Consider the following 27,268-nt stretch of genomic DNA (forward strand, 5'->3'; position numbering starts at 1 on the left):
GGATAAGAATTAATAAATTTGATTTCGTAGTAGGGACGAAAGTTTTTTTTTCCCGAAAAGAAAAATTAAGCAGAAATATTTAATGCCGGATATGCTGAATTACTTGAGCTTAAAGGAATTTCAAAAGTATATAAGAGAGCTTTTCAGTTGGAAAACTTGGCCGAGTAAGCATGTACTATATATTGTATACTATACTATACTATATACTATACGTATATTATATATTATCTGGAGATATATAAAATATATATACGACGACAATATCGTACGATTTTTATCATAACAACGAATCAAAAAAAAGAAAAAAAAAATAGAGAAAATGTTGAAAAATTGCATCAGAGAGGATCGATTCCTTTCCTCACATATTTCTCTCTCTCTCTCTCTCTCTTCAACTATTATATAAGAATTTTTTTCCTTAAAAGATAGCACTTCTTGTCTAGTTCTTTTCCTTTGCAAAATCACAATAATAATAATAATAATAATAATAATAATAAAAGTAAAAGTAAAAAAGGTAAGTGAAATAGAATAGAGAAATGTATTTTCTTTCGAAAAAAATGGGAAATAGTGAAACGCCGAGTAATATTTTTCTTTTTATTTTCTTTTTTTTTTTTTCCAAAAGTACTGCTATGTGCATCAGTTGACCTACTTTCTTGACTTGGACACGAGCGCAATATAAACAATATCCGGCGTTAACGCTAAGGATAATATCTTTGATAGATGTACCGAGAAAAGCCATGAACTCTTCGAACAAGACACAAAAGGTTTCAAAGAAAAAGAGAGAGAGAAAGATAAGAGAAATGTGCATAAAATATTTTCTCACCGATTCCATGCGAGATCTTCATTGTAAGAGATTTTTCTTTCGTTATAAATCTTGGAAATATTCGTACGTCAGGGTCGCGTCGTAAAAATTCAACGAAGAATCTTCTTACGTTCTTTCTTTCTTAAATATTGTTTTCAATGTATTTTTAAATGTGACACGTACAGTTAGATAAAAGAGGGTGAATAATTTTACATATAAAAGAAAAAGAAAAAGAAAAAGAAAAAAAAAGAAGAGAATTATAAATTATCTATGCAACTATGGAGACAATTATTAGTTTCGATAGTTGCTTACATGTATTAGGTTGTCCCATAAGTTTCTTTCCTTTTTCTTTGACTTTAATAAACAATATTTCTTGTTTAAGGTTGCAAATTCGGGAATAATTCTAACAGGATTGATATATGAACGAGATATAAAAAGAAATATATATATACTTACAATATAAAAATAGAGAAATATTTAAAAAAATAATTGTAATAACTTTTGGTCGTAGAATGTTGTCCCTGGTCGATTAGTTTGTCATTCATTGGAACACTGCGTAGCTTTGTCAATGAATACAGAGGAAATCCGATAACCAGAATGGTCCAATTCAAACGAACAGTAATGGTGATAATAGTAGACATCTATGCAGCAAATTCAGAGACGGCCTAATTAAAGCCATGCGTGGGATGAAGTATCAGCCTCTTGCACTGATGTGAGATTGACGTTTCAAATGTTACGACGCGTAATAGGAAATATTGAAATCATTTCTTCTCAATTGTTTAGTTGAGTAACAAATAAAATAATAATTAAAATAAGTGTAATAATGAAATTTAAATTAAACGCACATACAGGTGTACAAGCACACACACACACACACATATACCCAAAAAAAAAAAGGAATATGACGCAGGTATGTTCAACGTTATTTCACGTAATATCGTATAATTATCTTATTGTTTTTTTTTCTTTTTTTATCCATAACTTATTTTACAAATAATTTGTTTGTATTATCATTATATTATTATTGTTATTATTATTTTTTTTATTACATTATTATTATTATTATTATTATTATTATTATTATATATTATTTACTGTATCGTTTACAATCAATTCGTTAGATCGTACGCACGTTACACGTATAAAGTGATACACGATACAGTTAAAATAAATCTAATTTATTATCCTAAAGTATAATATATATATATATATACCTATGGGAGAATATCATATTCGTTTAAATAATTCTACATACGTTTATTGTATGGTCTTTAATTATAAATATGTAAGGAATATTTATAAGCATCTTGTATCAATTCAATTCGATTCGATTGAAACATTTTTCAAATGATCCTCTTTACTACTCTCATTTCTATCCTACGATTCAAACGTCGTGCGATTTATCTTCATTTTCTTTTCTTTTCTTTTCTTTTTTTTTCTTTCTTTCATTTTCTCCTTTTCTGACAAACTTCAGCGCATACGAAAAGAGAACTCTCGGATAAAATTTCGATTCAATAACCACCACTATCGTAAGTACGATTTTTCGCAAGAGGTATTTTTTAAAGTAAGCTTTTTACGTTTTCGATTCAACGTTAGAACGTAAGCGAGTATGGTTGTTAACAATACGCGATATTTTCCCAATCCTTTTCTTTTTTTTCTTGTTTGTAATATTTTCTTTTTTAAGGAAAAAACGTTTAAAGCGATTGAATCCGTTTTTAAAAGGGTTTACGTCGAGGGTGGGAAGGGGATTAGGGATGAAAATATCTCTTCTTATACGAAAACACGTCTAACTTGATTTTTTTCTTTTGGTTATCGGGAATAAACGCATTTGTTTTTCTTTTTTTTATTCACGACGATGACTTCTCGCCAAATCATGCGTTTATTTTCTCTACGTAATATTTTCATTTTTTATTTTTTTTTTTTAATGCAGATTCGTATCGCGTGTATTTTCTCTCGCTTTATCTATTTCTTCTATAAGATTATTTGTTCTTCTTCTTCTTCTTCTTCTTCTTTCTCGACATAGTTATTTCATTCTCAGGCAGAAACTACGGTAAATTTAATTTAGCATGAAAACAAGATAAGCTTGTCCAATTCTCTCTCTCTCTCTCCCTCTCTTTTCAATTTCGTACACACACACACGCACACATATACACGCACACTTACACGTATAGAAGCACTCACACAAGTACACTTTTATATTTCTGGTCCTTATGTCATCGAGACGGTACGATTCAATTAACGGCAACGTTAGGATCGATATAAAAGCGTTTTTTTTTTTTTTTCTTTTTCTTTTTCTTTCCTTTTCTATCAGTAATATTAATGGTTTTTCTCTTTTTTTTTTTTTTACTTTTCTCCTTTTTTTTTTCCTTTTTTTTTTCTCTTTTCCCCCTTTTTTTTCTTCTTTATAAGTACATCATTTACCCTACGAGATAAATATTTTTTTTCTTTTTTTTTTTTTTCTACGAAACGCGATTTGCGCTCGCGCATGTTTCAAGTACACGTTGACGGTGGGTGGGTGGGAGGGGGGGGGACAACAAAAAAATGTCTTTTATATCAGCTTCGCATATTTTTTCGTTGATTCGTTTTCTTGTCTGTTCTTTTTTTTTTTTTTTTTTTCCCCCAAGACACTCGACGATAACTGCATCGGAGAGAGTTTTTTTTTTCTTTTTATATTATTCCTAATTAGTATGATTTTTCTTTTAATTAGAGTATAGCGATATGTTTTCGATGATATGACGTTGAGTGATTTAGAGTGGTCGAAATATTTTATAAAATGTTCGTCTCGCGCTGTTGGTTTATATTTTTTCTTTTTTTTTTTTTCTTTTTCATATTTTTTTAAATATCATTAATTTTATCTATAACTATATTTTATATACCTGTAACCTATCAAATTTTTGTCCGGTAATAAAAAGCAACGTTTAGTATAGAAATAATTTTTTATCATAAATTTTTTTGTTCTTGTTTTCTTTAATTTTTTTTTTTTTTGAAACACGTTTCCTGCCACGTTAATCGTTTATTGGTACACACACCCCCACAGTATGCGATGATACTCTCTCATTTCTATTTGAAAAATAACATAAATTACAAAAAGATTATATTATGATCATTCGGAAAATGTTCTATGATTCTGAGCAATGATTGGACCCTTTAAGTCGTCAACGTTGACAGGAAGTTTATTTACGAAATTACGATTCGTTAGTTCTGAAAATCGTATCTCTCGTTCTATGTTGCACGAAAATATTGCAATTTTATTTCAAATAAACGAATCGTTATTTCAATAATTATTATTTTATGCTATTTATTTTAAAAATAATCAAATAAAATAAAAAGGATGCTCGTCCGATTTGCGCGTCGCGTTCAAATGTTCATATATTTTGTTAAATATTTCCAATTTTGTGTCTCTTTTTTCTTTTTTTTTTTCTTTTTTCTAATTTTAATACACATTCATTATATTATATATTTTTTTGTTTATAATATATAATCTCTATTAATGAATAAAAATAAATACACTCTCTATAATAACAATTACTATTTTACATAGAACAAATAATTATACACTAATTTATATATATATTACATTTTCTTTGATATGAATATTACACATCGTTCAATTCTTCTTTTTTTTTATTTATTCGCGACGACATTTATTACACAACCGAGCGAACATCCGATTGATTGATATTTAATACTATAAACTTATTTAATATTTTAAGATTAATCTATTTATTTATACCGTAACCGGTCAATTGACTGATATTTATTTAAAATTAACTTTTACAATAACTTAATGCAGAGATAATTATATTAAATTGTCTTAGATAATAAATAAAATTATATTTCATGATGTGTGCGTTAAAAGAAAACAAAATTATTTCGGATATAAAAAATTGATCGAGTGCTTGGATAAGTGAAATGTTAAAAAAAAAAAGAAAAAAACAAAAATTGTATATTTGAAAATTTAAAAATTGACCTAATCGATTATTAAGCGATTTCTTATATCGTAAAACATAAATCGATTAATCGTAAGTTATATTTTTGTAGTTGTCGACGTGTTACTCGGTGGGTGCGTTATCTACGTTAAAGCCTGGACCACAATACGCGTCTGTGCGCGATTATAGAATAATATTTAAATAATTATATACTTATACACGCGACGCATGTATTATGCATGTGTTATCAATTATTTTACTGCGTAATTCAAATTTACGTTTATTCGAAAAAAACTCTCATTCTTTTCAAACAAATTCACACTAGTATTTACTTAGACGTATCTTAATACTTACGTACACACTCGCATCAGATGTTAAAATCGTTTTAAACAAACAATTATTATTTTAAATCTCTCGATTTCGATTTAAAATTGTTAAGAAATATCAATAAAAAATGTATTACAGTTGGTTTCGATCTAAGGGATTCTTCTTTGTTCCTATTGATTTTTAATTTGGTTTGAATTTGTTTTTTAATTGGATTCTTCGTTTCTATTGTCGATTCTACAATAGTTATTTTTCAATGATATTATATCGATTCTTTATTGGTTTTATAACTATTATATTTAGATTCTTTATCGTTTCAGTATGTTTGTTCTATCAACAATATAATTAATTTTTTCGTTTATGTATTAAACCAAATTATACATCAATGAGAAAAATAGAACAAAATAATATCCCTTTTAATTCTTATATTACACCAACAACATATTCACAACACGTATAACATTTTTCCAATTTTGTTAATTATTTAAAAAAAGAAAAACAAAAAGAAAAGAAATCTCGAAACCAACAGCATAATTATTTTCATCCTTTGCATGCATCCGCTGACAAATAATCAGCGATCAATTGATCATAAAATGATTAACAATCTACTAACAATGATATAAACTTTGAAAAGAAAAATCAAAAGAAACGAAAAAATATATAAACAATAAGCGTTCTTATATAGAGCGAATCTAACGATATTCGTAATAATAATCAGGTGCTATCGAACTCCTATTCGGTATAAAAATAAATAAACTCTCTATTCTATATAATAATACAATGCAAAAATCGATTGCTAAAACATCTTTTATATATTCTCTCTCTTATAATCTAAAATTGGATTATGATTATTTTAATCATTTCGAATGGAAAAGAGAAAAGATTATTTATTTTATTTTTCTTCTTCTTCTTCTTCTTATTATTATTATTATTTTTCTCTTTGCGCGTGAACCATTCGAAAGGATTGGATTCTAATATTTTATTATATATTTCTCTCTCGAATTTTTCGAATGCTTAGAAAAATGTTTTCTATACAAAAAAATCAGGATAAACATTATCTTTAGCGTAATTTTATAATATGTTTTTACTCTACATATGTCCACTGTTGCATATATATATATATATTTGTATGCGTCTACATATGTGTATGCTGCGTATGCGTGTATATAAATGTTTCTTCTCTAACAAGTATAATAAATCCAAATATGCATCCCTAAAAATTTGTCACCACACGAGAGTCACATCGCAATCACACATGTACATACATACGTCAAATTATGCCAATAATATTCGTTTAGTCGCGATGCACAATTCGATTCGATCACACATACTTACAATTATTATTTTATTTTATTCGTTTATCATTTTATTATTATACTTGAAATATTAAATATTGAATTTTTTTCGTTGATAGATAACACGAAAGTTAATCTACTTCGATTATAATATTTTAGAAAGAAAAATAATCATTTCTCTTTCTATCTTTTAACTTTAATTAGGATATATTATCTCATTCGTAATTCTTTCGAATTTTTCTTTCGTTTCCCGAAATAACATTTAAACATTTTGCTAAATAGAAATAGAACAAACATTTTCGCGTGTCGCAAGGTAATTCTTTATATACAGGGTGTTATTTAAAATTAGTTATTCTAATAACTCGATCGTTGCTATTGGTGATAGAAATAAAACGGTGTCAAATTGTCTCGAGGTTTGACATAATCCCATGTTAATAGAATGACATATTTGTATTTTTTATTATTATTAATTAACGCGATTTAAAACGTGTCCAATGAGTTACTATATTGTTACCCTTATAAAGATTTGTTTTTACGTAAAAAAATAAGAATAAACAATACAAAAATAAACATATAAGTTAAATGGAATTATTACAATCACGAAATTCTAATCGAGTTACCTTCGACACTTATTTTTTTCTCTATTACTAATAGTAATCGAGTTATTGAGGATAATCTATTTTAAATGACTCATCCGGTATATTATTTATATACAAAAAGCTTCATAATAATTATTATTATATTTATATATATATATATATTTAAGTAATATAGATATTCGTACAAATGATAAAATATATGGACCCGTTGTCGAACCACTGCGTAGATCGTAATATAAAAATGAATGTAGAAAAAAGAAAAAAATAGAAAAAAAAAAATAGAGAAAAAAAAAAATAAAATTAAAAACATGCTTTATCGTTGAATTATCGTGCAAATTTGTACAAAGAGATAGATGAGTATAATAATACTGGTATAATAATGCTCCATTACGTACGCATTTAATAACACGAGCATAAGAGGAAACTATGCTTTTAACCGGACGCCTACCGATCGAGTCTATATATATATATATATATACACATACACACACACATATATACATATATTCGAATGTATGTACGTATATTTGTACGCATGTATGTGTAGGTATGTAAATTTGTACGTACTGTTGCATCCACGTGTATATCATGTATTTGTACGTATGCTTGTATGTACATATGTATGTGTGAGGATAGATAAATGGATGTATGTATGTATGTGTCATTGGTGAATATTATCACCAAGCTTGTCTCTCCTATTTCTTGTCTAAAACATGACACAGTGCATATAAATACATCTCGCACGTGTGCCTGTTTATATATGTGCATGTATTTACTTATTTATGCATATATGTATCCATGTATGTATGGTATATATAATTTGTATCTTGCTGAAAGCATTAATATAAATTTTAATTGACGTTGATTTTTCGGCATAACGAGTTCGTGCAGAGGACTGACTATTAAAGGCTTTAGATATACGGAAAATTTATATACAGTGTTTGCTAGATTGAATATCCTTGCCAAAATGAAACCTCGAGTGTATATAAGTTCATGTATTCGTGTGTGTTACGTGCGCGTGTACGAGAAAGTGCATGATAAATTATCTCTCTGAATTTTATTTAGATATATAAATTAATTGTTTACAACTAATATTATTTCGTATTTAATATGTGTTGCGTTGTACGAGAAAGAAAAAAGAAACAGAATAAAAAGGAATACGCGCGGCACGCGGATCATTTCTTTCGTAATTTTTTCGAAAATACGAATGAATTCTACGTTTGATAAGAGAAAGAATAAATTGAAATTTAAAATTAACGCGTTTTCTTTTTTATGTAATTTTGCTTTTTATAATTTAGATTTGTTCGTGTGAGAAAAAGAAAACTGAAATAAAATTAATGCACTTTAATATATTTTTCGTTGTTTTAAAAATACGAAATTAATGTCTCGTTTGATAAGAAATATAAATTTAAGCTTGATGTGCGTTATATCTCATTTCAGATTAGCCCATGTGAAAATAAAAATAGAAAAGAATACAATTACAAAAAAAAGAAAAAAAAGAAACATATAAATGCACATAAAGATATTTTTACTTTTCTAAAAATACGAAAAAATTCTTGCTCGATAAAAATGTATAAAATGTAAATTAATTATATCTCTCAGAGATTTGAACGTCAAATTTGTTCGTGCGTGAACAAAATAAAACGTACATATATGCAAATGGAACGCATAGTTGCACATAAATATTTTTGTTAATTTTCTATTAAAACAGAAATGAATTACTCGTAAAGTAACAAGATCTTACTTTATATAAAACATTATAATCTTAATTAAATCGTACATGCGAGATAATAATAAAAAATATATGTTTATCTTTTTATCAAAAATAAACCCGAATTATCCCTCCCTCAAAAAAATAAAATATATATATATACGTTAAAAATCTCTCTCGTGTGAGAGATAAAAATAAATATAATATAAATGTATGTGTGTTATATTGTTTTTAAGTTGATATTTCCGATTCGTAGAAACATACGTTTCTCGTCCAAAAATGTACCTACGAACATGCATAAATATTTTTTTTTTCCATTTTTTCAAGAATACAAATACAAATAAATCTATATTCGATGACAAATATCAATTTCAAATAGATACATTCACTTTTATACAACTTTGGTTAAAACCTCAATTTGTTGCATGCTAGCAGAAAAATAGAAAACAAAATAAAAATAATAAAGAAAGAAAGAGAGAGAGAGAGAGAGAGAAAAACACACACACGCACACACATATATACACATATACACGTACGACTCATGCCAAAATTAAACCAGGAATACACATACTCTATATCCGAATGCTAAATAAATTATTTGAATACACAAGTAGAAATTAAAGAATCGTACCACTTGTGTTAAAATAAAAAAAAAATGTTGAAAAATAAAGATACGTTAGTCGGTTGACATTTTTTCTTTTTCATTTCATTTGTTTCTTTTCTCTCTCTCGCTCTCTCTCTCTCTTTCTCTTTTTCTCTTTCGCTATTTTTGCAAAATTTCGAAACAAATCGTGCACACGTATGAACTTCGAAGAAAGTTTTTTCACTTACTTACGATCTTTGTTTGTTGAAACAAAAAAAATTAAATAAAATTTCTTATCATTTCATATCTACGTTAACGATATAACTATGACAACGAGAAAAAACGATCGATGGTTGTGTCCGGTGTCGTTAAAGAAAAATACTAATACGAATTTTATTTGCTAAAAAATTGTTAAACATTTCTAATACCAATTGATTCCACAATCAAATCCAATTGGACAAAAATTCTAATACGCGATTGAAATTTATATCACGAAATCGATCAAAATGTATATTATTTTCAATAAATTATAAATTATAGAAATTATTTCGATGCAAAGTTGCCTTGATAAAATTATTAAAAAAAAAAAGGAAAAACAACAAAGAAATATGCACATCGTTATCGTATAAATCAAAATAAATGAGATCAAATATCTCAGATATATCGAGTCTTGAGATCGGGAATTTTCTTGCGTTTGTATTTTTTTCTTCTTATTATTGTTGCATTATCCAGTTTTGCAATTTCTTGTTCATATGTTTGTTTGCTTCTGTATTGGTCCATCGTACACACATTACGTGATTTTTACTAATACCACGCGTGGTTTTTATTATGCGAATGAAGAAAATAAGGAACATTCGTTACGATCGTATTAAACGATTTTGTTGTTGTTGTTGTTGTTGTTGTTCTTGTTGGTTTGTTTGTTCTTTTTTTTTTTTTTTATTTCATAATATTTTCTCTTTCTCTCCGCCCCCCCCCCCCACGAATAAGATTCATTCTCAAACAATTATGTTTTTTTTTTTTATATACAATGGACAAATAATACGTGGGGGCAACAAAGTTGACTAGATTATCGATCCGTTTCAACTTTAAACTTTTCTTTCTCCCTTTTTTTTCGTCATTTTTTCTCTTATCCCTCAAGCCCCCCCCCTCCTCCCACGCCCCGTCAAATACGTCGACGAATTTTTGTCGAATTGACATTTTTCATATTAACAACCCCTTTATTTTGTTCTTTCACTATTGCGTTCGTCAAACACAATTCCCGTTGTTGAATTTTTTCGTTCGTTCGTTCCGACAGTCCGACTAAAACGAGTCTTTACTACTTAATTATAAATTATCAATTTTCTTCCGAATATATTTCACAGTATCATTCTCTTATCGTATAATTCTATTACTTTTTTCAAATGTTCGTCCCGATAAAATACGATTGTTCATAAATAATTTTGTATAAATCGTCAATAATAATAATAATAATAATAATAATAATATTAATCCTTGATTATACATTAGATAGAAATCAATTAACGCGAATATATTTGATTTATTTTTTTTTTTAATTGTTAACTTTGCAATCCATTCATTTTTACGGAAAACATCCCGAGTTCTGGCTTTTTCTTCTCATTAATTAGTATACCTTGGATTTTGCACAAGTTTGAAATTATTACTCGCGTAATTTTTTCTTTCTCGTTTATTTTGTTTCCCCCGGCCCCTTCCTTCCCCACCCCCCTTGTTGGCTCGCGTTACGATCGATCGGTGAAAAAAAATAAAAAAAAAAAATAAAGATAAAAAGAAAAGAAAAAAGAAAGAAAAAAAAATAAAGCAGACCCCTTCCGTCCCCCTCCCCGCCTACGAGTCGATTTATTATTTTCTATCCATTTCTTTAGTTCCTTCATAATTCAATGATATCAGGCGCGCGAAATTGTACTTTGCTGCTATATTTCACCTCTTGTACGACCTCATTACCTCGCTCGTTTGAACTCCCTTCTTCATCGTCGTCGTCGTCATCATCATCAAGAACAACTCCTTCCACTATCTTCAATCTTTTCTTTTCACTAAAATCTCGATCTTTGTATCTCTTACCCGCCATTAACTTGTCACGAGTGTTTCTCGATCTAACCGAACGCCGTGGTTATTTGTATCTGAAAAATAATCAAATAAATAATCGAGCGTTATTTTTAAAAATACACGTTTCAAATTTGTCCGACGAAAACAACAACAACAATAAATAAAACAAATCTTTCTACAAATTTACGAACATTCATATTTTCATATTGTACACATTTGTATATTTTTTATTTTATAATAAATAATATTTTTTGTTTCCCCTTTTTTTATTTTACGACGCTTTATTTTTACAATGTCATCGTATAACACCATTTTCGTTACACGTTGTTAAAATTTTCATTTGAAAAATGTAACATGATATTATATATTCTCGTTAAAAACAATAAAGAGGCGAACAATGAATTTCGTCGATACCGCATATACGATCTAATACAAAGATTTACAATGGGACATAATTAATTTCCATCGTAAGATAATCGACGTAAAACTTTTGATGATCGATGAACAATTTAATTAATAAACAGGATACATTAATTACGCGATAAATTAAAATTTGTCCTCGCGAATAATTTTCGTACAAAACTTTGAAGATTGATGAACATTTTTGTTATACTCTAAAAAAGAAAAGTTATATATATATATAAAACATAATAATAATAATAATTTAATACATTTTATTAAATACGACGCGAGTGAGTCAAATTGTGAAATAAAAATGATTAATAAATCTCAATTTGTCATGTTGGATTTTCGACGTAAACATGCAAGATTAATGAACAGTTTTTGAAGAAGAAGAAGAAGAAGAAGAAGAAAAAGATGTATGCACTAGAAACTATATTACGTAATATAAAGAAAGATAAGTAAAAATATGAAGAAGAGATGATGAAGAAAAAAGAAACAAGAAAATAGAAAAAAGAAAAAAAGAAAAGATAGTGAATTTATTTCTCCCCGATACGAAGGAAATAAAAATGTAGCTTAAAACGAGCGTTCCAACGAAAAGAAACGAAACGACAGTATAGTCGTTGGTGGGGAGGGGTTGGTTTAGCGTAAAACTGTGTTCTTATTTCGTGTATTTATTTTTACGTGTTGGTAGTTGGCCTCCTTTTTTTTTCGCTGACATCATGGGCACGGAGATAGCACGTTGCATACCGAAGTCAAATAAAATAAGAATAAAATAACATTTGTAAACACGAGAAAAAGCTCGATAAGTGAGAGAGAAAGAAAAGAAGAAATAAAATAAAAAAGAAAAGAAAAGAAAAGAAAAGGGAAAAACTATTCCGACAAAAAGATGGAAAAATCAAAAAATAAAGGGTAATCATTGCGAGAAGGAATTTATCAAAAAAACAAAAAGAAAAACAACAAATTCGACCAGATCAATTTTCGTTTATCCATCTGACGTTCTTGCCAATTTTCTCTTCGCAGAATTTATCATCGCTACCACCCCCTCCCCTTCGGTGAAACCCTTTCTCCCTATCACTTTACTTTTTTCCATTCTCTCGCGTTCCCTTTTTATCTTACTTTCTTCGATCGTGCTTACCCTCGAAACATTATCGAGCGTTCGCAATAGTGCCAGGGAAAAACGTCAGAAGGGGAAACGAGAGCATGAGCTAGCAGCTGGTTGGTGGGAAACACATAACCATGTACTTATCTCACACGCTACGAACCATACAAGAAGTATAAAATTATTTTGGAAAGTAGGATAAAGGGATTGATGAAGAAAGGGGTTGGTAAATATAGTATGATACTAATTGGATACGTCATTTAACGATATATCAAACTTTTACTCTTATTTTATTAATGTTTTCAACATTGACAAACGATGTACCATATCCACTTGGTATAATACTTATCAGTTGGATTAGTGTTTCTATATATAGGACGTAATACCTTAAGGAATTATTGGAATTATTTTCAAGTATGAAGATATATTTTTCTACAGTGTATTATAACTTCATCTTCTAATTATTATTAACATAAATTTGATTATCACCTAAGTTCGACGCGAGACGAGTATAAAGTAAAGAATAAGATCGAATAAATTTAATTTTAATCATAAAACTACAAGAGACACTCTTACTAACGTTTATTCATTTCGATAGAGAAAAAATATCGATAGAAAATTCGTCGATTTTGATCTTTCTTTCAGGAAGAGTGAGAGAAAAAGGAAAAGAAGCTGAACTCAATAACACGCTAGATACTTCACGATTTCTATTCTGTTCTACTGACGGACCTAAATAATGAAAAGAAAAGTGTATCGTTGAATGGCGTTAAGGGTCGTGAAAGGGTCCTGTAATGGGAAGATTCCGTATAATACATTAAGCATTATTATTATCAACGAGGTCTCGAGATTTATTTCACTATAACCCGAACCGATGCGTTTTCTTTACTTTCCTTTCCTTTCTTTTCTTTTCCATTCATCTTATTTTTACTAAACAATAAAATTAATCGATCATCGATCGACTTATCGTTCTATTCAAAGGTTCTACGCAATAACATCGAATGATTTTTCGCGTTGATTCGTTCGTTCGTTCGTCGAATTCGCTATTACGAGAGATGAAATTCGTTCTGATCGATATTTAATTTAAAACCTTCTCCTCTTCAATCCCCCTCCTTTCCTGTTACACGTACGAAAACTAGTCCTTACCGATTCGCGAACACAATTCTACTCCATTATTACCATCAACGGTGAACTTATATGGCACGACGTTCTATGCAATGCAGATCTTTAGATAAGCTAAGGGAACTATGCTATGATCGTCTCGAGTGCTACTAACAGTTAATTATATGTCAAATGATCTTAGGTCAAGTATATACACATTAATTATTCTTATAATGCATCACATCCATTTAAGTCTCTTGACGAATTAATAAAGTATTAATCCTTTTGAAATATTCACTCCACAAACTCGGAGACCTATTAAAAAAATTTCTCAGTCGAGCTTTTTTATAATCTTATTTAAATTTATTGCGAGAAACATTTGACGATCGTCTCGTTGAGAAATCATTACTATCGTTAAAGAAAGAAAGAAAAAAAACAAACATAATATCTTTTCAAGACAAACGTTTGTGGTGGTTACGAATCTACGAGATGCATCAAATTATTTATACAATTGTACACTTTAAATATGCATAAGTATAAATGATATATAAATGTATATAGGAGTGAAGAATGTCAATTAAACTAGTCTGACGATCGATGCTTGAATGCATAAAATGTATACGTAAAAAGCATAAAAGCGGACGAAGTTCTGATATCGATCAGGTCGAGACAAGCTTTAAGTCCGATCAATTTCCACTTTCAACGGCTTACTTCTTAAAAAAAGAAAAAGAAAAAGATAAAGAAAAAAAAGGAAAGGGTTGGAAAGCAAAGAGGTACCTTCATTCGATCGATTTATGCAACATCTAGTATCGTATCTTAATTCGAATCCTATTTTCATTATTTATTTAATCAAAAATCAATTAATTTAATCTATTTTTTTCTTATGATTCTTAAAATAATTTCCAATTAATTGTTCGTAAGTATATTATTTGTATCATATTATTAAAATTTTAAACTTAAGTATTGAAAATGATGTTTCGTTTAAAAATACCCATTGAATCGTATCAAGAGAACGAGTTATTTTATTGTAAAATAATCGATAAACGATCTAATATCGAATAATAATAATAATAATATTACTACTACTACTACGTGGACTTACCTTTCTGGCCAAGGACAGGCGAAAATTCTGCAAAATGCTAGGCCGAGAGAAAGTAAAAAGCTCACTGCTATAACTACATAAACGACGCAAAGATGGACCAATGAGAATATGTAAAGGGTTCTGTGGCACCATCTGTCAGGATCGTAAAGTAAGGGTGTATATTCTGGCCATTCGATGCTCAGTATCCAATAATTACCTGGAAAACAATAATCCTACCACGTGATGCTCGGGAAAACCAATAAACAATGACAATATGATTATAGTTTTTGTTTTTTCTTTTCTTCTTTTTTTCAAACAACTCAAATGATAAATGAAATAAATCGAGAAAACAAAACGGATCAATCATTTTGCGAATTCACGATGACTAATCTAATGTGAACAATAAACAATTTATAAAATATTAGAAAATATCAATTTTGTTTCGATTGAAATTGGAATATCGAAAACACGCGTTATGATCATAAAACGTAGTTAAATTTAATCGACTCCACTTTTTTTGATTGTTTTTCAAATGGTTCGTTAATTCTTCCGTTAATTGTCGTTCTATTAAAGTCTCTTGTCTTTGAATTAGTTTACCTAAAACAAACCAACCGACGAGGAAGCACGAAAGGGTTATTGAAGCCAACTTCATTGGTGAAACATAAGATCTGGTATTAGGAACTGTAAGAGCTTCCGGTCTTCTAGAACGTATTTGAGAGTAAAGTGACCAAAACATTCTAACGGTTCCCAAAGTACCACCGACCACCATATAGACAGGAATGTGTGGTTCCCTTGGGCAGTCCTTGATGAACTGCAAACCTAAATTGTAAATAAACTTAACCAATAAATTTGTACGATATTTATAATTCTATTATTAACAAACTTTTCATTTTTTATTTTTTTTCTAAAACTTTCAACGTTTAAAAAAAAAAAAAAGACAGGTGCTATTTTTTCTTATTAATTATAACGTGAAATCGTTGTTTAAAATTTTGATTTGAAAATTGTCATAGTGGAATATTATAGAAATTCTTGTTTAATGTACTCGTTCATCAGAATTAGGAGGTGGAAAAAAAAAAAGTAGGAAAAAGTTACATATTTGGGATAACGATAAGGGTTTATCCATCCAAACGTGATTGCAGTTGAGTCATGCATATTCAAACAACTGTTCGCACACGTTATATTATAGTCTATCGATTTTAGGAAATTCTGAAATTCGTATTAGTTCTATTGAAAGGGAGAACATCATCTTGGTATTAAATCAGATCAAGAATTTGCGTGCCCGTGCACGCAGTCGTGAGATATACGATTAAGAAACTTCACAAATATATGTAAGTTCATTCGTAGGTTCGTTCGTTCGTTCGTTCGTTCGTATCTTTGGTTGTTTGTAGGCGTGTCACGAGATATCGGATCGCGTGCTTTAAAGCCCCAAGAGAGCCAATTAACTTTGCAATGATGCCGGATGTCCTCTATAATTTAATCCTTCGATCCCTATGCTCCCGGAAGATTTCCCGAGTGTCGGCTAAAGTCGGATAAACTACCGTCGAAACTATCGTTCCTTTTTTTTCTTTTTTTTTTTTTTCGAAAGTACTTCGACTAGTGGTCGTAATGCAAAAAAAGAAGAAGAAGAAGAAGAAAAAAGAAAAACCTCTTAATCGTCGGGGGAGTATTATTACAATCGTACGTGACGTTGAATATAATTTAATTGTTTTTTTTTTCTCTTCATTTGATTTAATCAAGACACAAGTTTTTCTACTTTACGTAAAATGACTATTGACAGGATCGAGTTTCTTTCAGACTATTTTTCCTTTTTTCTTTTTTTCCTTTTTCCTTCTACTCTTTTTCCACGATAGAGAAAATATTCACTGCACCATCTCTCGAACGAATCGATGGAGAGATATTTTGCTTTCATGCATACAAAAGGACTCTGCCATTCAATACGAAGGATCACGAAAGCTGTCGCTTAACACGCAAAACGTCGTCGATTTAATGATTAAAGTATTGAACGACGATTGGAAGATTTTTAAATAAACTTTTCCTATGATCGTCAAAAATGTCGATGCATGTGAACGATATACTTTAAACAAGAATTTCATTGACAAACGTTGGACAAATTTTTTCAATGGAATCATTTCTAAAATTATTTCAATTATCAATATCAAAATTAATTATTTCAATTATCAGATACAAGGTTAAAACGATAGTTACTTCTTCAAAGGAACAATCAAAATTCGATTATTTCGCGCAAACATATTTGAATAAAAATAAACTCGAAGAATAGGGCAGCGAGTTGTTTAATCAAACTCTGAAGCATCGATGATACGTACTGACGTATAAAGACGCACATAAGTTAAACTGACTATAGAAAGTTTTTAAAGACGGATAGTATTATATCTTCAAATAAATCTAACGATATTCCAAACGATAAAAATCCTCCACTTATTCTTCTACTTATTTTTATTTCAAATATTGCATATCTTCTTTGAAAAAGAACGTTTATTGAGGAAACATTTTTTTGGAGGTGTTAAGGGGTGTTAAAAAAAGACAAATAAGGATAGATTAGAACTTACCTAGAATGAACATGAGAATAGGCATCGTAGAAAGTATTGCAAGACAAATGGTTACTATCATTGTCTTGCTGATGACCCTCAAAGCACGAAGAACAAAGTCGCACGTGCCGTTGGCCTCGAGATGGGCGTCCTTCAGTTGGAAGACCACGGAACCGTAGGTCGCCACTCCGAGGTTTGTGGTCTCCGAAGTACCCTTCGCCGGAATTTTGATAATTCCGGCACACAATCGACGTGATTCGTCACCTGAAAACTACGATTCCCATTCCATATACATTTCCAATTCATATTTTTCATCGATACTTTCATTTACGAGCGATCCGATAAAACTGAAAGATTTAGGATTTGTCCTATCCAAATCAGGATGCGAACTTTGATTTAAATATTCATTATAATCTAATCATTTTCTAATAATCATAAAACCAATACTCGCGAGCTTTGCCTTTTACTCGATAAGAATGAATTATTAATTTTATATTTTATAATTAGTAATTCTTTTTTTAACGACAAATTCTTTCATCGACAAGACTTTTGTTTCATTTTCATCCATCGCGTAAAGGTCGAAGAAACTATTATTAAACATTTTCTTTTTAATTTTGGTATTCCGCCAACGCTCGAGAGATGACATAAAAATAGAAAAGATGGAATAAAAAAAGAAAAGAAAAGAAAAAGAAAAAGGATAGATGAATTGAAAAAGGATGTAGGAGAAAAGCAGTATAAAACAAAGCTCTCAGAGCGCAACCGACCGAGAGTCTTTTTCCCAGGCGAGAAAATGCATTTGGTAAACAGCGTTACCATCTAGCGCTTGTCGTCTAACGAAATTCTTGCCAAGGCATACACAACACAAAGAACTAACCTGTTTACTACAGCTCGCACATAACACGCGGTTCTGGATCTAACAGAAAATATGTTACGAAAAAAAATATGATGCAGTACACAACATTCCCACCTTTATTTCCATCCTTTTTCCTAAAGCTTAACTTTCGAATTAAAATTATCTCATATTTTTTTTCCTCGCTAAAATTACAACACAACATTTATGAATATTCATATACGTAATCTGTGTGCATGTCGCATACGCGATGACATAATCGATTTTTTTTTCTTTTCTAACCACCCCCCCACCCCCACAAAAATTTATACAGTATTTTGTAATTTTAATTGTAATAAATAGTTATTTTTTTTTTTGAGAATGTTAATGAAATATTTGTAAAAATTAATTCAACGTTTCAGTAGTCAGTTCGTTAAGATTCTATTTTCCGAATGAGTTTTTCAACTAATTAGAGATATCGTAGTGAGAGATTAGAAATTGATTGGGAACATTTCTGTACGTTCCCAGTGGAAAGGTAAATAATTACGTACCTGAGAAACGGAACTACTTGCTCGCCTGGATTCCGTCCAAGAACTTCCACCGTACGCAAGATTAATTTGAGCACCGTTCCCAGTTGATCTTACGCTACTACAATTTGTATCCTTTTGACGATAGGGCGAAGAACTGCGGCTTCTAACAGTACCTGTGACAATTAAATTCATTCGAAACTTGAACTTTAGACATTTATAATTCTTCAACATTAAATCAAACATCTCTTCTCGCTAAAATGAATTCTCAAATATTACATTTTTTTGTATTTTTAAATAATTCTAACGAATTGTTCAAAATCTTAGCACGGTTAAGAAACTTGTAAGTAAGTAAGTATATAAAATAAATAATTCACCTTGATAGCGGAAGCTCTTCTAGGATCCTGCAACGTCAAATTGCTTTTGGTAGTTCTTCTATCGAGTCCACCACCAAGACTACCCCTAGGACTTCTATCGATACCCTCCGGAGCAATACTACCCCTGGGACTTCTGTTTTCCTCGTCGTTGCCCACTGCGATATTTCTCGAGAAATGCCTTTCCAAATCGTTAACAACGATACTACCACGAGGAGATGATCTATTGGTTTGTTCGTGTGTTACTATCGATCCGCGTGGACTCCGATTACCCTCGGGACAAATAGATCCTCTAGGTGAACGATTTGGATCCGGTGCTATGGAACCCCTCGGAGACCTATTAGGATCAGGTGCTATCGAACCTCGCGGACTCTGATTCGCGCATTCGGAGCTTAACGAACCACGCGGACTTCTATCGATTTCTAACGGTGTCGTGGAACCTCCTCTTCCGGTTCTAACCATTTCTGGACAAATCGAACCACGCGGGCTACGGTCAAATTCCAAATTGGCGACGCTTCCTCGTGGACTTCTGTTTGAATCGGGTACCAAGGAATGTCTCGGACTACGATTTAAATGACCAGTCGTCCCATTTTCCGCCATCAACGATGTCCTCGAACTACCCAACGGTACCAGACTATTACGCGGACTGCGATTATAGGCCACGTCCGGTACCAACGAGTGTCTTGGACTATGCGGCGTATCCGGAGTCAAACTATTCCTCGCCGATCTAGTTATTTCTGGTACTAAACTGTTACGCGGACTTCGACCGACATCCGGTATCAATGAACCACGAGGACTTCTGCAATAATCCTCCGGTATCAAGGAGTTACGCGGACTTCGTCCTATCTCTCCTGCTGTTAAATTGTTACGAGATCCACCGTAATCCAAATCTGGTAAAATCCGTCGGACACCTCCCTAAAAATTGTATAAAAGAAATATAATCTTTAGATTGTGTTCTAATTTTGTCTCTACATATATCAATAAATTATTTCGTACTCTTACTCTAAAGGGTCTATCCCGAGTTAAACTTATTTTATTTGCGTATTACTCAAATGACGAGTATTTTATTCGCAATTTTCAAAATTATTAACGTTTCTAAGTGTTCCAATTATATTTGTCGTTAATACAAAAAAATCTTGTCTTTTTTTTTTTCTTGTTTTACGATAATACGAACTCCGTTCGAGTTATCGAAGAAACGGAAATGTACTTTTGGCAAATGTTATCGTACCGTGAGAAAACCCTCAAGAATAAAAGTTTCTTAGAACAAGCTGTAGGGTAGTATATTTCGATAGAACTTCTAAAACAAGGGGAAAACAATTTTTCTCTTGGAAATCAGGTCTCGCAAGGCATGCATGCACGTCTTATCAAAGTGAAATATAAGTATAAAGGGGGTGAGTAAAATAACACAACCTCTTCTGGTAAATCATTTTGAACGTCGAGGGCTATATTCGGTACGACGCTTCCTCTTGGTGATTTCTGCCTTTCCATAGTTCCGCAGGGACTGATTTGAGTCAAAAGATCCGGCTTTTCGGTAGCTACGCTTGCACGTCGTCCTCTGTTAGCAATCGTTGGTGATGCACCGGCAGGATGATTCGAATTTGCAACGCTTCGTGACGCCCTACGGCGTCGCGACGACGCGCTTCGGTGTAACATCACGTACACATTTTCTCAATTCTAAAACTTTAACAATAATTTTGTTTGTTTATTTGTTTGTTTGTTTTATTTTTTGTTTTTTATTTTCACCCACATCAAAATTCGTCCACTCGTATCGCGATTATTTTTATTACATTTACATTATTAAATATTTTAAATACTTTTTTTTTTGATCAATATTAATTCAATTGATATAATAATATTGATTTGTTATATCTGTGAACCAGAGAAGTTTGTTCAGATGTAATTAATAATTATATCAAATTACAAACGTCGTTCTATATTCACTAGAACAATTTTTAATTTTATATATATGTATATATTCCTTACAAATAAAAGTTAACGCACAAAAAAATATAAAAAACCTTAGAAAACTTTCAACACTTATAAAGTACTTAAAATTTGTTTTATTCGCTCAATAAACTTCTTTAATTATACCATCAAGCAAACCACTTCAATCTTACAATCGTAATACAGCTTCTAACTTACTAATTATGACAAGAAAAGAAACAAACTTTTTTTCCCTGATATTAACCGTAATAATAATGACGTCCAAGGAAAATAATTAATTAAATATCCTTGAGAAGAGAAAACAATGTAATGTTATATTATCCCCTTTAGAAAAAAAGAGAGAAAAAAAAACAAAGAGTTAAGAAAATTAAAAAAAAAAAAATGTAAAACAAACGTAAAATCGATAGGACAATATTTTAAAAATCAGAATAATATTAAATCAACGAGGAATATATAATATATGGAAAAAAATATCTTTGAGATTAAAGAAAATACGAATAAATTTATTTATCCCCAAACCAATATTAAATTTGATATTATCACAAAACGGATAGGTTCCTATTCTAATCTCATTGTAATGATAACATTCAAACTCTTTAGGGTTGATATGATTGGTGGTAGGTGATAGGAATATTGGAATGGGAATAGCTATGGGGATTGAGAATGGGACTTTACATGTGGGAGCAGGGATAACGATATCCTTGTACAAAGCATTCTTGTATGACATATTGCTGGGTTTAGGAGATAAGCCCTTGGTAACATATCTCTCTCACGTTGTAAACCCTTCTCTACATGTAACTTCAAGAGAGATATACTACGCACTCTGTGTTTTGACATTCGGTTTCCACCACTTTTTCCAAGGGACTTGTTATTCTATCGTCGACGCACCACTGCACGTGGAAATAATCTTATATTATCCTGGAAGGTTAGAAATGAGACAACCGTCATAAGTCTCGTCGCTTCATCTTACAATTTATTGCTTGAACCTGCTAACCAATTTTTATTCAACCTTTTCTAATATATATATATATATATCTACGACTACTCTTATTTTTCTTTTTCTTTGACGTTTATCATTTTTACGTATCAATCAGAAATTGTATTTTGTATTTTTGTACAAAAAAAAGGAATGCAAATTATTACAGTATTTTGCACTAATTATTAGTACCCGGTATGATTATTTAAAATAACACCAATTGTACCGTAACGCGAAATATCAAATTATTTTTTTATTTTATTTTGTACAATCATTCAAATATCGTTTGTAAATTAAATCCTTCAACCGAACGCGTTTAAATAAATAAATAAATAAATCAAAGACAAAACGTGAATAGAAAATGTGTGTACGAGAGAAAGAGAGAAAAGAAGAAAATATTAATAAAAAAAATAGGGGTTGGATTATTTATTTGATATTATTTTGTTATTGTTTATATATGATAACAGTTAAACGAACCACCACCACCATCCTTCTCGCATATCGTTGGATTTCAATCGAACCGTCGCAAAACAATATGATTAAAAGTAAAATGTGGTTGTAGCCGCATCGGGGATGAACACATTGACTGTCTCTCACCGACCAAACAAAAACTCCGGTGGGCGTTTATCGAACGACCAAAATATTCTCTGCGGTTTTACGGACAAAGATTCCATTAACCCGAGTACGGATCAATGACCGGATTTCTCTACCTTTCTTTTCATACCATTTTCTATCATCTTTTTATTTCTTTCTTTCTTCCTTTAAACATTTCCATTTTTATCATCCTTTTCGTTGAATTACTGAAATCCATTTGTTTCTAAACCACCTACTTTACCCTACAGTCCTACAGTTATATGAGCTTTCTAACTTAAAAAAAAAACAAAAAATATAAAATAAAAGGGAAAGAATATAAAAAAAAAGGAAGGTAATAAAGTTAGTGAAGTCAAAGAAACGGGGCAAGAAAAAAAAGAAACAGGAGCGAGTGTTGTAATGAGGAAAAATAATAGAAAAAGGAAAAAAAAAAAGACAATTTGAAGGAGATTCTTTATTTAGAACCCTTGTATTATCGTTTCTCTTTAAAATTCAACCACCTTCTGTGAAATTGTCATGGCCGAAACGAAAGCTTTTTATCTTTCTAATTCTGTTTCTTGAAAGTTACTTTTTTTTTCTTTTTTTTTGTTCTTTTTTTATAAATATATAAAATTAATCGGAACGAAAATTGCTCTGGATAACTTTTGTTAAGATTTAAATATTCAGTTACGTAGGAGGTACGTGCAAGAAATTTAACTTTTTTGTTTATCCACTGTGTACATTTGTTTTAAAAATTTCTAAAAATTTAGAACATATTTTCCGTAAAGTTGTTTCTTCGTGTGTGTAAAACTTGATAATATTGAAATATTTTATTATTACGAGTAAACGCGCGAGAAAAAGAATTTTCTTTCGAGTTAAACGTGCCCCGACAAAATTTGTAACACTTTTAAAAAACCCTAAAACTTTGCGAGGTGTTTTAGAAACAAAAAAAAAAGAAAACAAAAATTGTACAAGTAATTCGAGTTTCTAGGAAACAAAACGAAATGTAGGATACAATTAAATAAAAACATTTTGAAAATTGGAGAAAGTAATATTTGTGTATGTGTGTGTGTGTGTGTGTAAAATACGAAATTATATATGTCCACCGTGCATGCACCTTGAGTGCAATTGTTTTCGTGCAATTTCGTGAGAGCATGAAAATTATCAAGCGATAAACCCGATGTCATAGTTAAGTTTTCGTGATGATATACATTGTACCCAACCACATACACATGCGGAACTAATGTTTTACATCCAACCATACTGCAAGATATAAATCTCCTAACGTATGATTAATTTCTGATACGAAAGAAGTCGGTGACCTGCATTTACCTATAAATACGATCTAACTTTATGAGTGCATAGGCTTGCAATCTAGTGGAAGAAGCTGGAAAACCAAACGCGTCTTTATAAACGAGAGAGAGTTAAGAAATTGCAAGAACCTTTTAGTATAATTTATCTTTCATATCATCTCAAACTTGCCGCATATTTATTCGACAAAAATAACAAAAAAAAAAGAAGATGAAAAAAGAAAAAAGATCCAAAATTAATTATCAATATTTTTCATAGTTTCAATATATATGTGTACATTTATGTATATATTTATGCAAATATATATATATATAAGTGAGTGGGTTGAAAAATATTAAATTTAACATAGTCAAAATCATTTTTTGTCTATCAATATCACTTTAATTAACAAAAAAGAAAAAAAAAAAGAAGGAAAAAGAAAAAGGAAATAAAACTCCTGCTGTGTTTTGATTGAGGCTCAAATTTTTCCAACCCACCCCTTCGTATATATTCTCTCGTATTAAAATCGTACGCTTTATATTTTTAATTAAAAGAAAATTACGTATTCTTTTTCTCTTTTTTTTTCTTTTATGATTAATATGGATAGTTCTACATTTCTTCTTTTTTTTTTTGGATCTCTCTCAGTGCATCATGAATAATGAAATAAAACAATGCGAAGAAATTTGTATCTTAACGCAAATGTAAGATCACTTACGAGAGGGAAAGAAAAAAAAGTAACAAATAATAACAACGGGTTCATTTAATTTTGCGTTTCGATAAAAATAAAGCGACGTGTTTCAAAGGTTATCAATTAAAATGATTTTATCCTTTTGCCGAGAAGCAAACAAGGCAAAACGTTAAATTTACCAAAGCATTGCGTGCGTGCTTGGGGTTTTTCATTTGTGCACGCAACAATCATCACCGTCACTTATTACATATCGTAAAACATTAACTCGATTCGTTTTAACGATACATATCGTTTTTTTATTTTTATTTTTTTTTTTCATAAAAAACGAGAAGGATAAAGTAAATTAAAAAAAAAAAAAAATAGAAAAAAGAAAAAAGTAAAAAAAAAAGAAAAGCAAATGAATCCAAATAATTCCTCTGTTTCCATGTATTTTAAAAATAAAATAACAATCAAGGTAACAATACCGTTCTCAACGTTAGTTTTAATCATACCTCATCGTAATCGATATCATAGTTGAACCTGGTAATACCATTGTTTCTTCCAAGAACAATTTTAAATAGGTGTAAAACGCATGCACTCAATTAAATAAAATTAATTGTAAATAAGATGCGATTAACGGTTATGGTTATTCGATAATTATCACAGCTAATGTTCTTAAAATGGTAAGAACGGTATTTAACAGCTATACGTATAAAACACGAGTATTCTTATGCTTATACAGAAATTTAATTGTACATTTAAGCGGACCCAAAGGTACAATTATATTTCTGTATACGTATGAGAATACAAGAGCACGCTAATAATGATAATAATTATTATTATTATACGAAAAATAATTGATTATAAGGAGAGTAGTTGAAGATATTTTCTCTCTATTTCCCCTCTTACGTATTTTCATTTAATTCCATTCCTGTTGTTTATAATACGTTTATTTTTAAACTAAATTAACTTTGATTGAAACGAACGGTTTTAAAATATGCAACGATCCAATATTCGTTGATTTTCTGCAACAAATGAAAAACCCCTTTTGCTATAATTCAACATTCTGATTTGTCCCTTTGTCATGACAAAATATCGATTATTTCTTTCCTAAATAAACGGATACTCTAGATTACTTTTCTTGAATACACAATTCCTAATTAAAAGATTATCGAATACATGAAAACACGAAAAAAATAAAACATAACTGCGAAGAGTAAAAAAGATACGATCAGTGTTGAAAACACGTAAACGTTTATTCACGTGACGATAAAATAACTTTAAAACATTATCATAGATAAACATAGAACTTTCTAACGTAGAACAATCGATGAAGGTGTTTAATATTGCGACGTTAATATACTTGACAATATAATTATTAAAAGAGATACAACGTAAACAATCCATTTCGATAACAAAAAAAGAAAAAAAAGAAAAAAATAAATAAAAATTCGAATAAAACTCGGAATCTCTCACCTCCGAGTAAAAAGATGAACGAAGTTTGGGATTCATGCTGTCTCGGGGGTGAATTATTATATTCGTTCTTTCTTTCTTTTTTTCCTTTCTCTCTCTTTTTTCTTTTCTTTTATCTACCGTGTGTTTACAACGTCACTGGGTAAAATTCACTTAAAAACCTTACGTAGAAATATTTCACTATAAAGAACCGAAATAACGTTCAAGGTCAATATCAATTAGATCGAACGAGATTAAATTCTGATCGAAGCAGGGGATGATATGTTTCGTAACGTGAGAACAATTACGATTTTTCTTTATTTCTTTCTTTTCTTTTCTTTTTATTTCTTTTTATTTTATTTTCTTCCGAATAATCAAATAACGAGGAGAGTTTGTTGTTAAAGGAAATAAAGCTTTTGTTGTTAAAATGATTTCGCGTCACAGAAGTTACCTCGTTCGCGGCTTGAATCCAACTGAACGGTTCGTTCGAAGAAGCGCAAGCATATAACGCGGGGCGTATCACGAAACGTACAGACCCTCCCTCTAGCTCGTTCTCACCCCCGAATCATCTTTATCCATCCTGAGAACATCTACCACATCTACTTCTTACTTTACCTTACGAGATACTTTCGATTATTCCTCTCCAATATCTCGAAATCATTTTATTCTTACCTACGCGTACTCCTCTAACATTTATATATTTATTTTATTTTATTTTATTTTCGTATTTATTTATCAATATAGAAAACAAAAATATCACAAATATTCTTTTACCCACGCAGACTCGTTCTTTCTATCATATTATATTTTTTTATCTAATATCTTCTAAGATACTATTTTATTTTTTTTTAATAGAAAGGATGTTTCAAGGATTTTATTTTACTTGCACGCGAGCTCATTTTTATCATATTTTATATATATGTAAAAATATCTTCGATATTACTATCGTATTTTTTATTTAATTATTTTTTTTCTCCTTCGTATAGAAAGGAATTCATGGAAAATTTATTTTATTAACAAATAAACGATTAGAATTTTGCATTTTTGAAAATACTTTCGATATATTCAAAGATAATATTTTCTTTATTTAATAGAAAGGATATTTGAAACAT

At 30.2% G+C, this 27,268-nt stretch overlaps 1 protein-coding gene across 1 annotated transcript; it reads right to left on the reverse strand.

The window, feature by feature from the left end:
• Window positions 1–11,282: 11,282 nt before the first annotated feature.
• LOC122515118 lies at window positions 11,283–26,744 on the reverse strand. Its single transcript, XM_043632329.1, has 8 exons — window positions 26,181–26,744; window positions 20,668–20,937; window positions 19,261–20,172; window positions 18,908–19,084; window positions 17,549–17,798; window positions 15,579–15,800; window positions 15,003–15,198; window positions 11,283–11,375 (listed from the first exon to the last, which is right to left on the reverse strand). Exons 2-8 carry the CDS (start codon window positions 20,908–20,910, stop codon window positions 11,366–11,368), a joined length of 2,010 nt encoding a protein of 669 aa, XP_043488264.1. The 5' UTR covers window positions 20,911–20,937; window positions 26,181–26,744; the 3' UTR covers window positions 11,283–11,365.
• Between the last annotated feature and the right edge of the window lie 524 nt (window positions 26,745–27,268).

Source organism: Polistes fuscatus, unplaced genomic scaffold (assembly GCF_010416935.1).
Source record: "Polistes fuscatus isolate 324 unplaced genomic scaffold, CU_Pfus_HIC Scaffold17, whole genome shotgun sequence".
NCBI classification, from domain to species: domain Eukaryota; kingdom Metazoa; phylum Arthropoda; class Insecta; order Hymenoptera; family Vespidae; genus Polistes; species Polistes fuscatus.